The sequence below is a fragment of the Acomys russatus genome, chromosome 2 (assembly GCF_903995435.1).
Source record: "Acomys russatus chromosome 2, mAcoRus1.1, whole genome shotgun sequence".
NCBI lineage: Eukaryota > Metazoa > Chordata > Mammalia > Rodentia > Muridae > Acomys > Acomys russatus.
In genome coordinates, this window is record NC_067138.1 from 89,421,721 (window position 1) to 89,438,324 (window position 16,604).

Below are 16,604 nucleotides of genomic sequence, written 5' to 3' on the forward strand. Positions count from 1 at the left end.
TTTTATAATAAAGTTTAAAATAAATAGAACAATAATAATCTACAGCTCGGTTTACCAGACTATAACCCAAGCTACTCTCAGATGCCAAAGAGAATACTGAGCAGGACAGCAGGACTAGCTGTGTTGAGCTCTGGTGTCTGCTGAGGCCTGAGACTTGGTGTCCAACAGCCACACAGGAGATGAGGCCCTAGACCCACAGAAGCAGGTGGTTGGAGCTGAGAGCCCGTAAGCTTGGAACATAGGATCTGTCCTTTGGAGAAAGGGCAGATTAGAAGAAACTCATGGAAAAACACAGCCACTGGCCTCCTTCTGCCCATACTTTTGACATAAAGAAAAACAAAACATGTCTCCTCGGCGATTAACAACAAATAGTCCAGTCCTCACAGAAACTTGCATTTCAAATGTAAACTGTGTTGAACAATGAATAGTATTAACATGAGAATGGCTTTTGCTGAGGCCAAGGTAGGTGGTATAGAAGTCTTCCTCAGCCCCACTGAAGGTGATTTCACAGTCAAAAACTGTGACAAGGAGTCACAACAAAACAAAGCAAGCAGCACACGTGGTACTACTGTCACGGCCCTTGAGCTTTATGAAAACACCAATAAACTAAACGTGCACATACACTTCTTTAATATGTTCACCAAATATTGTATATTACCTTATTTGGGAACCTTATTGTGTTTTTTTTTTTCTTTTTTTTTATTCATTTATTCTTGTTACATCTCAATGGTTATCCCATCCCTTGTATCCTCCCATTCTTCCCTCCCTCCCATTTTCCCCTTATTCCCCTCCCCTATGACTGTTCCTGAGGGGGATTACTTCCCCCTGTATATGCTCATAGGGTATCAAGTGTCTTATACTCTCATAAAACTGTCATGAGGAAGGGATCCAGGTGGCTGTGCATGGAAAGGCACATGGCATGAACAACAGGATGTCAAGAGGCACTCTGTATGGCCTCCATCTTTTTAGCTTGCAGTATTTTCAAAAACATTGAGCAATATTTAAAAATCAGGAGCTCTGACATTAGATGCAGCTTCCAGCATCTTTATGAAAAGCAGGGAGACCACTGCTATTGGGCCCACATTCTGAGTGGCTTCAGTCTTTAGCGGGAACTCAATGGCTACCAGTTCAGACAGGCATTCACCCTTGCTCTAACTCTCTGAAAAGTATCAGGACAGCACTGTCATTGCTTTAAAAAAAAGAAAAAAAAGTCACCACACACAGAAGAAATGTCCTTTGGCAAAAAACAAGTGCAGTCCTTCTTCCCTGCCAAATTACCATGATGGAACACTCAAAGGCCAGGTTATATTGTCTCTGTCATGCAGGGAGCTCGAATACATGCAGAATACAAGAGAGAGAGGGAGGGAGGGAGGGAGGGAAAGAGAGAGAGACAGAGAGACACAGAGAGAAAGACAGAGACAGAGGCAGACAGACAGAGACAGAAAGAGACAGGGAAGACGGAGACAGGGAAACTAAGTGAGTCTGAGGTCTCAGCAGCTGACTGCAAACAGCCTGGCCATACACTTACATTTGCGAAAACAGGTAAAGCCATATTCCAAGCCAATCACAGCTTGTTCATGAGGATAGAGACTTGGAGCATCACTTTGTCCCAGAGATTCCCCTGAAGCCGCGACTTGCACTCAGGCTGACCTTACCTTTCTACAACGTGGTTGAAACACAGCTCAGCTTGCAAGGGCCGCTGTAAGTTCTTGAGGCAGCATCCTTTCAGTAATTTCACCAAGCACTCATCATCCACAGAGTAGTCAATAAAGTCTTAAAACAAGAACACAAAGCTCACTGGTCTTTGTGGTGCTCATCTACATGAGGCAAACTCTCTGAGGTGCGACTCTGGACCAAAAATATTTTCAAAAAAATTCTAATAAAGGGGAAAACTAACTGATATTGGGTTTTAGGAAGACCGTTTTTTAACCCACTACATAAAACACAATGAAAACAGTTGTTCAGAAAAATGAGCTTATTCATTCTACACCCTTTCTTAATGGAGGAGGGGGGTTCACAGGCACATTTTTCAGGTGGTCATTCTGAATTTTGTGATCTTAGCTACAAGAGGAAATCTGAACTCTAAATTAAGAATGAGCTTCATTAATTCCCTCAGAGGTAAAGGAGGAGGAACCAGGCTGTCTCCTCCTGTTGTTTTGGCTTCTAACTATGCTGGCGCCCGCACAGGGGAGGATAGCACTTCCATATGGAGAAGCAGATGGCCTCCCACCCGTTCCAAACGCAGGAAGCAGAAACCTCTCTCCCAGATCATATTCTGTTTACAACCTATCAGTTATCCCAGGTTATGTTCTTTTGGGGGGAAATTATGCCATGAAACGGTTCTGAAAAACGGGAAAGGCACCTAAAGCCTCCAGCACTTCCACGCTCCTGGAGAACGTCAAGGATGCTCTTCCCCTGCTTGCGCCCCGCCCTCCACAGCTCAGCTTGGGTACATACTAAGCAGAGTGAACCACATGGCGCAGCGGCTATGTGACAAAGGTAGCCATGCCACGTGTTCTGTGCGTGAAGGGTTTTCTGCATTTTTCTTTTCCAAGTGACATGCAAAGAAGCCATTCCAAGACAGACTGCTAATTTACACGTGTCAGGCTGTGACAACAGTGCGGAGGGGTGGTAAAGGAAACTGACTAGCTCCTCAAAGTCTTCGTTCTCAGAGTCTCAGGCTCTGGGTTCGAGCCTCAGACATCACTAGTGACACATGCCAGTGTTTCAGTTGGTAGCGCCTCACCTATAGGAGGTTACAAGTGCCACTTACCCGCCTGAAAGGGGCTGGCTTCCTGCACTTCTAAGTGTTTAAACATTTGAGATTGACTTCTGTCAGCTGCTGCTATGTTACTAGGAAACCCACAGATACCAACAGCTCTGACCTTTCCTACTATTTATTTAGAACTACCCTCCCCTCCGCCCTCCCACCCTTAATCCATGCTCCTATCAGAGATGTCTGATGAGAAGAGGTTGGCCAGGCCTATGCCCAAAGCCTTAGGTCCACACTGGATGCTGCTTTTTAGTGTCACTTCTGTACACTCTACTGAACTTTAAGAAACAGTTTTCTAACAGCTTATGTCATGACAACATCTGCTTGCTCAATGAATGATGGTTCTTGAGGTGACCCAGACAACTACCATTGGAAAACCAGTAAAGTCACTCTGTGGCGATCTTAAGTTGGCAATGCGACAAAGGGGTTTACGTTCCACATCCTCCACAAACCTCAGAAGCAAAGCCACACTCTTCTCTGACCACAGCACAAGGTCACGTGACTACTCCCTGTCATTATTCGCCATCTCACGAAAGAGGAAGATTTCAAGTTTCCTCCTTCCGTTTGAATTAAAAAAAAAAAAAAATCACGCAGCAAGGCTAGCGAGATGGCTCAGCGGCTGAAGGTGTGCTTGCTACTAACCCTGATGCCTGAGTTTGATTCCAAGAACCCACATGGTGGAAGGAGAGAACCAGTGCCCACAATATGTCCTCTGACCTCCACCCACACAGAAAAATAAACAGTGTTTGAAAAGTTTTGTTTTTTTAAGGCACAGTCGTGCTGCCCAGGCTCCTATGCAGCACAGTGGGGCTGAGGAATGCCCTAAATGTGGGCAGACTGAGAAGGAAGGAAGTTTGAAAACTACAAAAATATCTACACTGAGCATTTTAGGATCGCGCTGCAGTGCGCCAGCAGGGAAACATGAAAGCTGACTGGAACGTGAGAGGCCACCAGACTGAGATCCCTTTATGTCACCGACTCTATTCGCTATACCATGTCGCCACACAAATTAACTGCAATGACAGACAAAGTGGGTCTGCTGCCAGCTTCCGGCTACGTGATGAATCTAGTTAGACTTCCAAGGGAAACCACAGAAATTAATACCACGTGCCAACTCTAAGCATGTCACCACGTGCTCTTGCATCTTGGTGTGTCCTTTGTGTGGGTGACCAATCTTTACTTACTCTGGCCAACAGTACCCTCTACCCTCTGTTTAATCCACAACTGATAAAACAAAAGCCAGAACCACGTGGGGGAAGGCCCCCACCACCCCAGGCTTACAACTTCACTCACTTTCCAATCACAGACTCCCCACCCCTCACTCTGAAAAGCGGAAGCTTAATTACTAAGAGTCAGGAGTTTGGGGGGCGGAGAAGATACTGTTCCTCTATAAAACAGTGGTCCTGAAAACCATTATCAACAATGTGCAGCTAACTGGTGATCCTACCAATAAACAAATTCTTTTACCCAGAGGAAAAATGTAGAGCGACTGGGCTGTGATCAAGCCTGGTGTGTATCTGTTCCTGTCTCAGTTCTTTTACCCAGACCTTGTTCAGACCTCTCACATGAAGACGCCGTTAGAGGCAGAACTGAAAAGGCAGCGACTTGGGTTTTACTCTCCATGTATGCGCAGCCAATGCAAGCATCATTCTTTCTCGTCAGAGAAGAGCCCAGTGGCCATTGGAGAATTTGGGGCCTATGACTGACAAGGGCTCCATTCTTGTGGCTTGGGGTGGGGGGAGGGGGAGGTACATCACAGAGACTGGAGGTTCATGCGTGGAAATGTGTCCTACTGAGTCTGTGGGGAGCAGAGGACCGAGGGGGAATACTGGCTATTTTTCTGGAAGGGGGAACAAACGTTTTCACATAATCCCTCAAAAGGTTTTCCTTTACTTTCCAGTTTTCACATCAGCAATCATTCCTCCATTTAATCTGTAGACATGCGGGCTTTAATCTAGATAATTCCCATAACAAGGCTACCTTCCTTCCTCCATTCTAAGTCTATGTCAGCTACGGAAACACTAAGGGAATTTGAATAAGCAAACTGATAAACTAGTCAAATTCACTGATCAACAATGAGTAGAACTCAATTTGTTCAAATTTTTAAATATTTTGCATAAGTCCATCTCAGGAAATCTTTCCTTTTTCAGAGCTGAGGACCAAACCCAGGGCCCTGCACTTATTAGGCAAGCGCTCTACCACTGGGCTAAATCCCCAACCCCAGGAAATCTCATTTTTAAAATATATTGGTTTTTATTTTATGGGCAGGAGTGATTTGTCTGCATGTAACATCTACCACCATGTGCCTATGGGGGCCAGAAGAAGTGTCAGATCCCCCGAAACTGGTGTTACACCCAGTTTTAAGCTACCCTATGGGTGATAGGAATGGAACCTGGGTCCTCTCCAGGAGTAGGAAGTATTCTCAACCATTGTGTCCTCTCTCTAGCCCCTAAATCTTATTTTAAGGTAAACTTTAATATATTTCCATTTTATTCCAATTTCAAATTTATGTGGTAGTGTTGATTTCCATACAAAATAAGACATTTTTCTTTAAAAAAATAATTTCACAATAAAGTAGCAAAGATTACCTTATATCCATTAGACTGGCTACTATTTAATTTTGTTTTATTCGTGTGAGTGTTTTGCTTCCATTTATGTCTGTGTGTCTGTCCATGGAGTCTAGAAGACAGCACAGAACGTATAGTGGGTCAGAATATACAGCAATGGTGCCACTCAAAACACAAAACAGTAGTACGAATGGTTTGAGTGTCCCCTTCAAAAAACTGAGATTCAACTGCCACCGAGACAGTGTGGAGGTAGGAACTTGAAGAGGGTGGCAATGTGTGCTGTGTGCCTAGCTCTCCCTGCACGCCATGCCGTCTGCCATGCTGCAAGAAGGTCCTCATCATCGCCTTGATCCTGCACCCCCTAGTCTCCAGATCTGTGGGAAGCACACTTCTTTTCTTCAAAGATCACCTAGCTTCTGATATTCTATTACAATAGCAGAAAATGAGACTAAAAAGGGCAGTTTCTTAACAACAAAAATGCTAATCACTGGCCCACAATGGTTATGAATAAAAATAGAATCACACCCAACAAGGTCTTTTGTGGCAGATGTCCTTTGTTTAGAACACGTTCTCAAGGCCAGGTGGTGTAGTAAGGTGGCTGTCCTCCCTTTGTCTTGATGACAAGCAGAAGCTCAAACACTGCTCTTGAGATGCACTAGACAGCACAGGCAAATGTGCACCAGGGAACAGAGACGAGGACTCTGCGCACTTACTTTGACTTTGTAAAGCCGCCTCAGCCTTCTCCACAGTCACCAAGAGGCTTTCAGAAAGGTCCTTTCTTTTGCCCACTATTGAAAAGCCATTCCAGACATACATCATTTCCTGAGGAGGAAGGGTGGGAAACCATTGGCAGCAACGTGAGATGCTTGTTAAGGACTTCAACACAACAGTCAGGGGTTTGCTTCTCACCTTTCTTCATTTAGTGGCATAATGTCCCCTGGATTTACTATGTGACTTTTGTCTTTTATGCTCTGAGATAAGAAAGCTGTATCTTATACTCTTACTAAAACTCATTCATTCATTCAACAAACACATACTAACCATCTACTAGCAGACAGTCCTTTAGATAGCAGATAGATACAGAAGTGAAATAATATTTTTAAGCTGACACCATGAACAATTTTGTTTAATGTAAATCTTTGTTGTTACTTTTAAGTAAAGGGAAATATTTTAAAATGTCTGCTACTTGTTTACATAAAGTGTTTCCAAGCATATTACTAGAAATGATCATTGGAATATTTATTTTACTGGGCTCAGGTTCTTTTATATCATTAAAAACATGTGTCGGCCCAGTAATGCGATCCAATATGCAGAAAACACGTTGTTTAAAGGCCATATGGCTGAATGACAGCTCCTGAAATGTAAACTAATGACTTCTCATTGCAGATTATATTTAATGGGCTAACAGATGAGAATTTTTTTTGGATCAAAAGCAAATGTGTTTTTGCTTAGAAATATTTCTCTAATGTCCAGATAGTGCAGTTCATATTTTGAAGGGTATATGATGAGCATAAATTTTCAGTTACGACAGATATTATTTGATAACCCTCTAGAAAAGCAGCCATGGAAATGAGGCAGGAAATGATGGTGTCAGGTTTGCTTTACAGCACTGGAAGCTGAAAGCACAATTCAGTAATAGTATTTTCAAATTGATGATGATTTAAATTTTTTTATTGATGTAATATTTATCAAAGGGAGCGGCAAACTTGGTTTGATATTTTTAGGAAAAACAGGTTGTGGCAACAACCGTAGGTATGACCAATTCTAGTCAATTCTTTGTTACTTTATATCCACCAACCTTCAGTTGATTCAAAGTATAATAGACTCTTATACACACCAGTGTCTAAGTACTAACGTAGACAAAGAAATACAATGGTTCAGTAGAGTTTCTGGAAAGTTCGTTGACACAGAAAAACCTTCTCAGTGCAGACCACTTGATATAAATGAATAAGGAACAGGGCTAAAGCTAATTAGGCAACAACAGGCATCAACTGGAAGAGAGGTCTTTGTGTTTAGCAGAGTGTTCTTGTCATGTCTGTGCTCAGGACACAACCCCAGGTCCATTACATTTCTATCTGACCCCATTAGTCTAATCTTGGGGTTGTAGGCTAGTTCCTATTTGACCGCTGTCAGAGGCTATGCTTTTATTCCTCTTAAAATACCTGAAGACCTTCTGAGAGTCAGCAACAACATAAAAATAGCTCAATGAAACTAAAGGCCATGAACAACAATACAGAAACAACAAAAACTGAAGGAGAACACGAACACACTCAAAAGTGTCAGCACAGACGTGCAAACTAAAAGAGGAAAGTATTAGCAGTCGTTTGAATTGATACCGGTTTTTTGTTTTTTGTTTTTTTCAGGGAGGGGGGGAGAAATTTATCACTATCTACCCAAACATTAACACTAAATCTTAAACTAAGAATTCCATTTCTTTGAAAGCATTCTTAGAGAATTACATGTACATGTAATGTAATGCTCACTGTGTCATGTCTGTGACAGAAAAAACTTGAAAACGCCGTTCAAAGGAGAATGATTAAATAAGACCCCAAAATGATTAATCACACAGGAGGACTGTGATACGGGTGTGCACTGAACAGCTGTCCTGTGCCCAGGCTGGAGAGTCACAGCAGTGTACCATAGTCAGCACTCCCAAAAGGCTCTGTTTTGAAACTTCAAGTCAAACTGTGTTTTTCACAGGGCTTTGCCAAAACAGTTGGGTGATTATGAGGGTGAGCTCCTTTCTGGTAGGAAGGCTGCAATGCAAAAGGGCGTGGCACAGCTCAGGAATGAGTTCGCCTTTGTTTACAATTCCACATCAAAACAGAAAAATTTTGTCGGGTGTGGTGGCGCACACCTTTAATCTCAGCAATTGGGAGGCAAAGGAAGAGGGATTGCTCTGAGTTCGAGGCCAGCCTGGTCTACAAAGTGAGTCCAGAACAGCCAGGAATACACATAGAGAAACCCTGTCTCAAAGAACAACAACAAAAAACAAAAACAAAACAACAACAACAACAAACCCAGCAAAGTTTTGTTTACATGGGTTAGAAATAATATTTTACAGTGGGGAAAGCAGCTGGTTTTGTAAGACAGGGTCTCACTCTGCAGCCCAGGCTGGCCTCAAATTTGCAGCAATTCTCTGGCCTTGGCCACCATGCCCATATTATACAGAGTATATTCTTGAAAATTATTTTTAAAGGTTTCCTTTTACTTTTTTATGTAGTTATTTAGAAAAGATAATTTTGAATTTGTCATTTATTTTGTAATTCAATTCCACTTTAGTGACATTACCTTCTCCGTTTGTATTCAAATTTCTTCATTTGAAACCTGGTATTAATGAGACTACTTACCATTATAATGAAAACCAAGCATGTCTAGAACATACTAACTCATCAAAACACATCAGGGAAAATGTTCATTTTTTAAAATCAATTTATGAATAAATATAAAAATATATAATTTTCAACTGAGCTTTAGGTTCACAAGCAAAGGTAAATACATTCCCTGATGCTCTCAACAGTGAATTTATCTCTAGATTGTAAACAACGAATAAAAGCAGATACCAGGGCTGGCAGGACGAGCTTGCCTGGGGCGCCTGAGGATGGGGAGTACCTCCGTGCCTTCCTCACAGCAAACTTCTCAGTTGGGAGAGATTTGCCCGCGATTCTCTGCTTCAAGCCGTCGACCTGTCTGTGAAGAACCCATGGAAAGGCCAGTGAGCACACACAGTACTCACAACCGAGGTTCTCAGACCTACCTCACAGGCCAGCAGCAGCAGGAACCCTGTCCTGCATGCACAGTGTTGGATGCTTCCCAGACCTGAGTCAGCAGTCCTAGGGTTGGGAATGCAATCTGGATGGTGATGCGCATTCAAGTAATATAGACGCACAACTCATGAGAGCCACTAATTGACACATTTCCTTCTAGTCAGCTTAGCTAGTGTCTTACCTCTGTCAAACTTAGTCCAGGGTAATCTAAGTATAAAATTGTCAATTTCCATAAATAAACAGAAAAGAGCTCAAAGTATTTATCCAGCGAAGAGGGAAAAGTATAAATTAAAAGAGCTCAAAGTATTTATCCAGCCAAGAGAGAAGAGTATAAATTAGTATATTTCCTGTTACTATCTGCAGCTACTGCATAGATCTATAATGTGTCTCAAAAGATATATATATATATAGCTAACCAGGCATAATATAGGATTTAGAATTTTCAAAATTCTAAGGAACTTGGTCTTGGAGATGGCTCAGCAAGTAAGAGTGCTGGCTGTGCTCAGAACACAGGTTGGCTTCTATCTACACGTCTGTAACCCAGTGAAATGGAAAGGTGAAGACCATAAAGTCACCAAACTTTGTTAGGCAGCAGTCTGGATCCAGGTTCAGTAAGACCCTTTTCTAGAGCGGAAAAGGCAGAGAGTAGACTGGGACTCCTGATGTCGTCCACTGTCGTCTGCACATCTATGGGTATACAGACACACATACACACACGCACCTATACATGATGTGTACACACAACACACACACGCACAATCTAAGCACATGAAGTGAAACTGGGATGTGAGACTACAGGTCCGTGGGGTTGCTTCTTGTGCATAAGTCTATGAATGTATAAACCCAGTAACAATCACTGAAAGAACCACACAAGGAGGAAAAGAGCGCCAGTATGAGAGCGCAGGTGCAAAACCCTGGGAACTGAACCCTAATTCTAGGATGCAAAGATAACGGTACATCTTCCTGACTCCCAGACACGCAAACACATCTGAAAATCATCCCAAAGAATGACATGTTAGCCCTCAGCTAAATACATTATTCTAAGTGTGTCCATATCAGTGAGTAGAGAAATTAAGACCTATGGCTGTAGAGCATGAAGGGAAAAGCTCACATGTGTCTCTGTGATACAAAGTGCCGTGCTCACCTGAACAGAGCCACGACATTCTCGTTAGTCACTGCCACATCCTCCTCTGGAAGCATGCTCAAAATGGCAGCTTTCAAGAACACATATGTTGCCTTGAGGGGAAAAAGACAAGGGACTCATGAGAGAATATTCACAGGAGCATGACATTTTAACCTTGCAAACTAGAAGTGACCTAGAAACTGTCCAGACATCACATTAAAAGGTATGAAGTGGGCTGGAGAGATGGCTCAGCAGTTAAGGGCACTGTCTGCTCTTCCAGAGGTCCTGAGTTCAATTCCCAGCAACCACATGGCGGCTCACACCCATCTACCATCCAATCCCATGCCCTCTTCTGGCGTGCAGGTATAAATGCAAATAGAGCACTCATATACCATATTTTCTAGCATATAAGATGACCCCCAACTTTTCCAGTTTAAAATATATTGGAGTATACTCACCATATAAGACTACCCCTCTCCCAACACACACCCTGTGCAGCAGATTCGGGCATGTGTCTATTTGCAGGCAGGACACGGACAGCCAGGCGCTTTATTAAATGATAGCCAGCGCTGGCCTACACCGGCCCTTTAAGGTGTGCTCCACAATCAACCCCAAGATATGCAGCCCTCCAAGTGGAATGGGCGGGTTCTGGTGGAGAGCCAATCCACACTCGCTTTCTCCTCCTCAAGGCACAGGAAGGTGTGTGCAGCTAGCTCCTCCCTGATCCATGCTCCCCCATTATATGAGCAGAACATAGGAAGCAAGGGGAAGCAAGCTGCAGGTAAGTACCCGTGTATAAGAAGACCCTCGACTTTGGCACAGAATTTTCAGGGTTAAAAGTCATCTTATATGCTGGAAATACAGACAAAGTTACTGTCTGTCTCATCAGCCTCCCAGTACTCAGAGGGTTAAGTGAACATGGCCTCACCCTTACCGAAGAAGTTTTTTGCAAGTGACACCTGATAGAAAGAGGAAAACTTGGAATGCTACCAGGTATATTGACCAGACAGGATGTAGCCCCATGCCTGGGAGAAACTGACCAACATAAAACCATCTCCATGTTTTTGGGGTTTTTTTTTTTTTTTTGCTACATTTTTTTGTTTTGGCTGGGTTTTGTTTTCGTTGTTTTGGGGTTTTGGACTAGCTTTTTTTTTTTTTCCCTGAGAATTTTGGCTTATTAATCTGTTGTGTGTTTGATTTTCATTTTTTGTGGTGTGTGTGTGTGTGTGTGTGTGTTTAACAAGAGAGGGAGAGAACATAAAGTTGAGTAGGCAGGGAGGAGTTGAAGGAGGGGAAAACATGATAAAAGTACATTGTATAAAAAAGAAAAGAAATGTTTAAATTAAACAAACAGAGGCTTTATTCTCTGCTCTAACTGAAGTGATAAAATGCTCTGATGAAATGATGAAGCTGGGTCCAATGACGTATCTATCTCAGTCCCAGCACTTGGAAAGCTGAATAGGAGGGTTGCCACAAGTTCAAGGCCAACCTAGGAATCATAGCGAGTTCCAAGCTAGCCTTTGGCTATGAAGATTCTGTCTCAAAAGACCAAAAATAAAAGGAAAAGAAAAAAAATAGGTATTCCAATACATTGCACAATTTTCAATACTGATTAAAAATATCAGTCACTATTCTTTTTTAAAGTCTATTTCAGATGACAACAACATTTTTCAGTTAATATAACCATTCTCCTATGGCAGAACTGTCATTACAGGTAAGAAAATGGGCAGAACAAACAAAAGATCATGATCTCTTCCTCCCAGTTTCTCAAAAGTGGTTCTGAATTAACTTTAATTATCACCAAAAGCTTGATTACTAGGTGCTAAGAGTCTACAAAACCCACAAAATTACAGTATTGATACACAGGACTGTAATCACACACGCAGCTCATGCTGTAGTTGGAGAGCACTTGTGTGTGTGGGGGGGGGTTATATTTTAAAGCCTGAATGCTGAGGACAGCACCTGCAATTACGTACTAGCCACTCACCGCCCACTTCCTCCTGAGTGTCCACGCCATATCACCGCCCACTTCCTCCTAAGTGTCCACGCCACAGTCTTGAAAAATCAATCTTAAATGTAGCAAACAGAGAACACTGACAAAAGCAGAATATTTACCTTGGACCATTTACTCTCTTTGCAAAGTAGGTCTGAATAATAATATGCTTGCATCCAATCTTGTTGGTATATATAAATCCACATTAATTCCCAGTAACAGAGATGGTGAAACTGTTTCCACTCTTCTTGAACTGAAATGCATTTTCGAAACGTTTCTTGAGCCTATAAGTCAATTGCATAAAGCTGATCATCCAGATATTAGACAAGGAGGTAATAACCTAATGGAAAAATACATAAGACACTTTGTACAAGAGGAACAAAAGCGTCACTCATAAGCCACTCGGTATGACATTACGTTCTTTACGTGTGATGACACAGAGTCTGCTGCTTTGTCTCTCTTCATGAGGGGACCTTGTACTTTATAACTCAAGAATAGGAAGGCCGCTCTCTGAGTGAGACAGACATGCTAACACTCTTTCATAAAATACAGACTATAATAGTGTAAGAACTTCCACTGGACAAAACACACTTTAAACAAAATTTCAGGCACTGAGCAGGCAAAGAGACGGTGTCACTGCCTACATAACAGGCAAAGGTTAACTCCTTGTCAGAAAAACTGGTAAAGGCGTAACCAGACAAATCATAGAAAATAATAATGAATAAACACATAACAAAGTCACAAGCTGGGCAACTAAATTTGAAACTCTGGGCTAGGAATGTAGCTTAGTGGTAAAACACTTGCCCACAAGGCCCTAGATTTGACCAGTACACAACGAATAATATTAATAATAAAATTAAGTCAGAATTTCAATCCTTTCTTTACACTCATCACATGGGCAAAAAATTGAAGGATAGAGATTCCCCAAGTTGACAGAGCATTAGAAATACAGATTCTCATAAGTTTAAAGATACACTTATTTTTTTTATGTATACATGTAAGTGCCTGCGGCACTTCTATATGGCCACCACGTGCATGTCTGGTCCCTAGAAGCCAGAAGAGGAACTAGAGTCATAGGCATGTGTGAGCCACCTGATGTGGGTGCTGGGAACTGAACCTGGGTCCTCTGCAAGAACCGCAACTGCTCTTAACCACTGAGGCATCTCTGCAGTCTGTTATCATTTCTTTACAGAAGTGCATATTGAAAGATTCTTAAGAAAGGCAATTAGCCTGGATGTGTCAAAAATGCAAGCATCATCTAACCCAGAATTCTATACCAATGTATCTGGGCACAGAAATGTACACAAGAGGATGATGTCTTAATGGTCAGTCACCAGTAGCAGATCTCTTTAGTAAGTATAAAATATTCATTTCACAGAAGGAAATCCAGCCATCAAAGTGAACAGAGGGAGACTCAAATGTACAGACCTGGAGGAAGATCTAGGAATGTTTGATTTCATTTGTGTGGAAAGATATCATAGGCGTGCGTGCGTGCGTGCGTGCATGCGTGCTTCAAAAGAATGAATTACCTAGTTCCTTTGACAAGGAACCAGTGCATTTGAATCACAGGTAATAGACAGGTCCCCAAATCAATGCAGAAATAGATAATGGTCCAAGTTTTCTGAAACTCCTTAGATTGCCCATGTATTATTTTATACATTCTTTCTAAAAAATATCTATACATTCCATATGAACTACTTCAGGCATGTTATGTGTAAACATGCATTGAAGTAAGTTATTAAATGTGGCAACATATATGCACAAAGGAAAAGCCTAGCTTTTCAGAATGATATTCCTGTTTCTTTACTTTTCCTAGTCCACATAGCCAAATTTCCGTATGCTGAGTGACATGGGATGCCCCCTCCCTCAGTACCCCTTGCTGAAATAGCTACCTTTTCCACACTGCCTTTCAGCAGCTCAATTCGGGCATGATAGAACAGAATGAGGGAGCCCTGTGAAGAGAGGAGAGAACACACTTCAGCAGACAGTGGCGCTGAGTCCCAGCCGAAGCCGACCATGAAACAGTAAGCATACATTTGGAAACTGCTGAAGGAAGGGTGCAAGGAGACTCTCCGCTTCCACAACATTGACTTCTCCTGTACCTAGAAATCGAACAGACAGCGCTCAGTGCTCACAAAACATGGTACAGATTACAAGCAACATCCCCCCGACCCCAAATTTCCCCAGGACACAGCAAACACTCAGGGACAAGGTAAATGTGATTATTTTGTGTTTTCATCTGAGAAGTGAGTGACTTCAAGAGCTCTGGGGCAAATACTGAAGAATTGGGGTGGCTATCTCAGACTCCCTTTGACATTTCTACTTTTCAAGTCCATGGTAACTTACTTTACCTCCAAATTTAATTTTCTACAAAAAAAAAAAAAAAAAAGGAAAAATCTAACATGAGTGTGATCCAATGCAGCAGCCTAATACATACCTCTTATCTGAGAATGGATTCATAATGTTTATTAATGAAGGATTGGTGAGTGCTCAGTAGTTATGAGCACTGGCTGCTCTTAAAGAGGACCCAGGTTCAACTCTTAGCACCCACATGGCAGCTCACAACCATCCATAACTAACTCCAGTACCAGGGGGTCTAATACCTCTTACACTTCTGTGGGCACCAAGCATGCATATGGTGTACACACACACACACACACACACACACACACACAGATGCATAAAACATATACACAGACGCAAGTGAAAACAACCAGTCAAGTGCCTCTGCCAACGATCACTGTGATCAACTTTGCTGTCTTCCGTCTTAACTCACAAATCAAAAGCAGACAGACAGACAGCGCGAGCTCTTACCGAGGATCAGGGAGATGTAGGTGTGGAAAGCCAGGATTGTGAGGCAGCAGAGTGGGGAGCGCATGCTGCTCCCGGAAGCACCTTCCCTTAGCTGCAGAAGGCCCAGGTCCTGCGGGGAGTGAGTGGATCACAGAGAGAGAAAACGCTACTGAAAAAAGGTACATTTGGAAAATTTCACGTCATTCACAAGTCCTGCCCCCCACAAATGCAGGGTTTTCTTTTTTAACAGCTTGAAATAATGGTACTATTTAGACAGAAACAAACTTCATGTTTTTAAAGTGGCATAAGACAGTCTGATAGGTCCTTTTATAATGGTCCCAGTTAGCTTTATTGTCCACTTAATACAGGCCTAGAGCCACCTGAGAGGAAAGCTGGCACTGAGAAAAGCCTAGTTCACACTGGTCTGTAGGCATGTCTTTCGGGACAATGCTTGATGCAAGAACACAGCCAGTCCCTAGGCAGGTGTTGCTGACTGTGTAAGAAAGCTAGCCAAGCATGAACCCGAGCAAGCAAGGCAGCAAGTGAGCAAAGAGACTTCCCTCACAGCTCTTGCCTTTAGTGCCTACCCTGACTCCCTCACAGCTCTTGCCTTTAGTGCCTACCCTGACTTCCCTCACAGCTCTTGCCTTTAGTGCCTACCCTGACTTCCCTCACAGCTCTTGCCTTTAGTGCCTACCCTGACTTCCCTCACAGCTCTTGCCTTTAGTGCCTACCCTGACTTCCCTCACAGCTCTTGCCTTTAGTGCCTACCCTGACTTCCCTCAATAATGGACGGAATAAATCCTTTCCTCCCCGCCATTGTTTTCACTCAGACTGCCTCACCATAGCAACGAAGATCAAACTAACACATACCGATTATATGATTCTAGAATACAAGAAATAGTGTATTTCTTTGATAAAGTTATGGATTTACAGGCTGAGCTGCTAGGAACTGGTCTCAACGTCAGAGCACTTACCCAAGCATGGGTAAAGCCAGGCCTGGCTTTCATCCCTAGCATCACAGAAAAGCTCCCCTGAGGTTCAAGCCCACCGCACTGTGATGGGCAAGAACCCAGGCTCCCATGCCTGCAGACCTCACTGCCCCACAGGGAAGGTAGGACTCAGGCTCCCATGCCTGCAGAGACCTCACTGCCCCACAGGGAAGGTAGGACTCAGGCTCCCATGCCTGTAGACCTCACTGCCCCACAGGGAAGGTGGGACTCAGGCTCCCACGCCTGCAGACCTCACCGCTCCACAGGGAAGGTGGGACTCAGGCTCCCACGCCTGCAGAGACCTCACTGCCCCACAGGGAAGGTGGGACTCAGGCTCCCACGCCTGCAGAGACCTCACTGCCCCACAGGGAAGGTGGGACTCAGGCTCCCACGCCTGCAGACCTCACAGCTCCACAGGGAAGGTGGGACTCAGGCTCCCACGCCTGCAGACCTCACCGCTCCACAAAGAAGGTGGGACTCAGGCTCCCACGCCTGCAGAGACCTCACCACTCCACAGGGAAGGTGGGACTCAGGCTCCCACGCCTGCAGAGACCTCACTGCCCCACAGGGAAGGTAAGACTCAGGCTTCCACACCT

At 43.4% G+C, this 16,604-nt stretch overlaps 1 protein-coding gene across 1 annotated transcript in view; it reads right to left on the reverse strand.

Annotated features, from left to right (window-relative positions):
- Ttc39b (tetratricopeptide repeat domain 39B) overlaps nt 1-16,604 on the reverse strand; it is a 64,017-nt gene that overhangs the window by 5,508 nt on the left and 41,905 nt on the right. Inside the window, exons 10-17 of the mRNA XM_051163821.1 lie at nt 15,038-15,146; nt 14,258-14,325; nt 14,116-14,175; nt 12,346-12,507; nt 10,252-10,343; nt 8,904-9,030; nt 6,054-6,162; nt 1,656-1,773 (exon numbers count right to left, since the gene is read on the reverse strand). Of these exons, the coding sequence (XP_051019778.1) occupies nt 1,656-1,773; nt 6,054-6,162; nt 8,904-9,030; nt 10,252-10,343; nt 12,346-12,507; nt 14,116-14,175; nt 14,258-14,325; nt 15,038-15,146 (845 nt within the window). The remainder of the gene's footprint in view (nt 1-1,655; nt 1,774-6,053; nt 6,163-8,903; nt 9,031-10,251; nt 10,344-12,345; nt 12,508-14,115; nt 14,176-14,257; nt 14,326-15,037; nt 15,147-16,604) is intronic.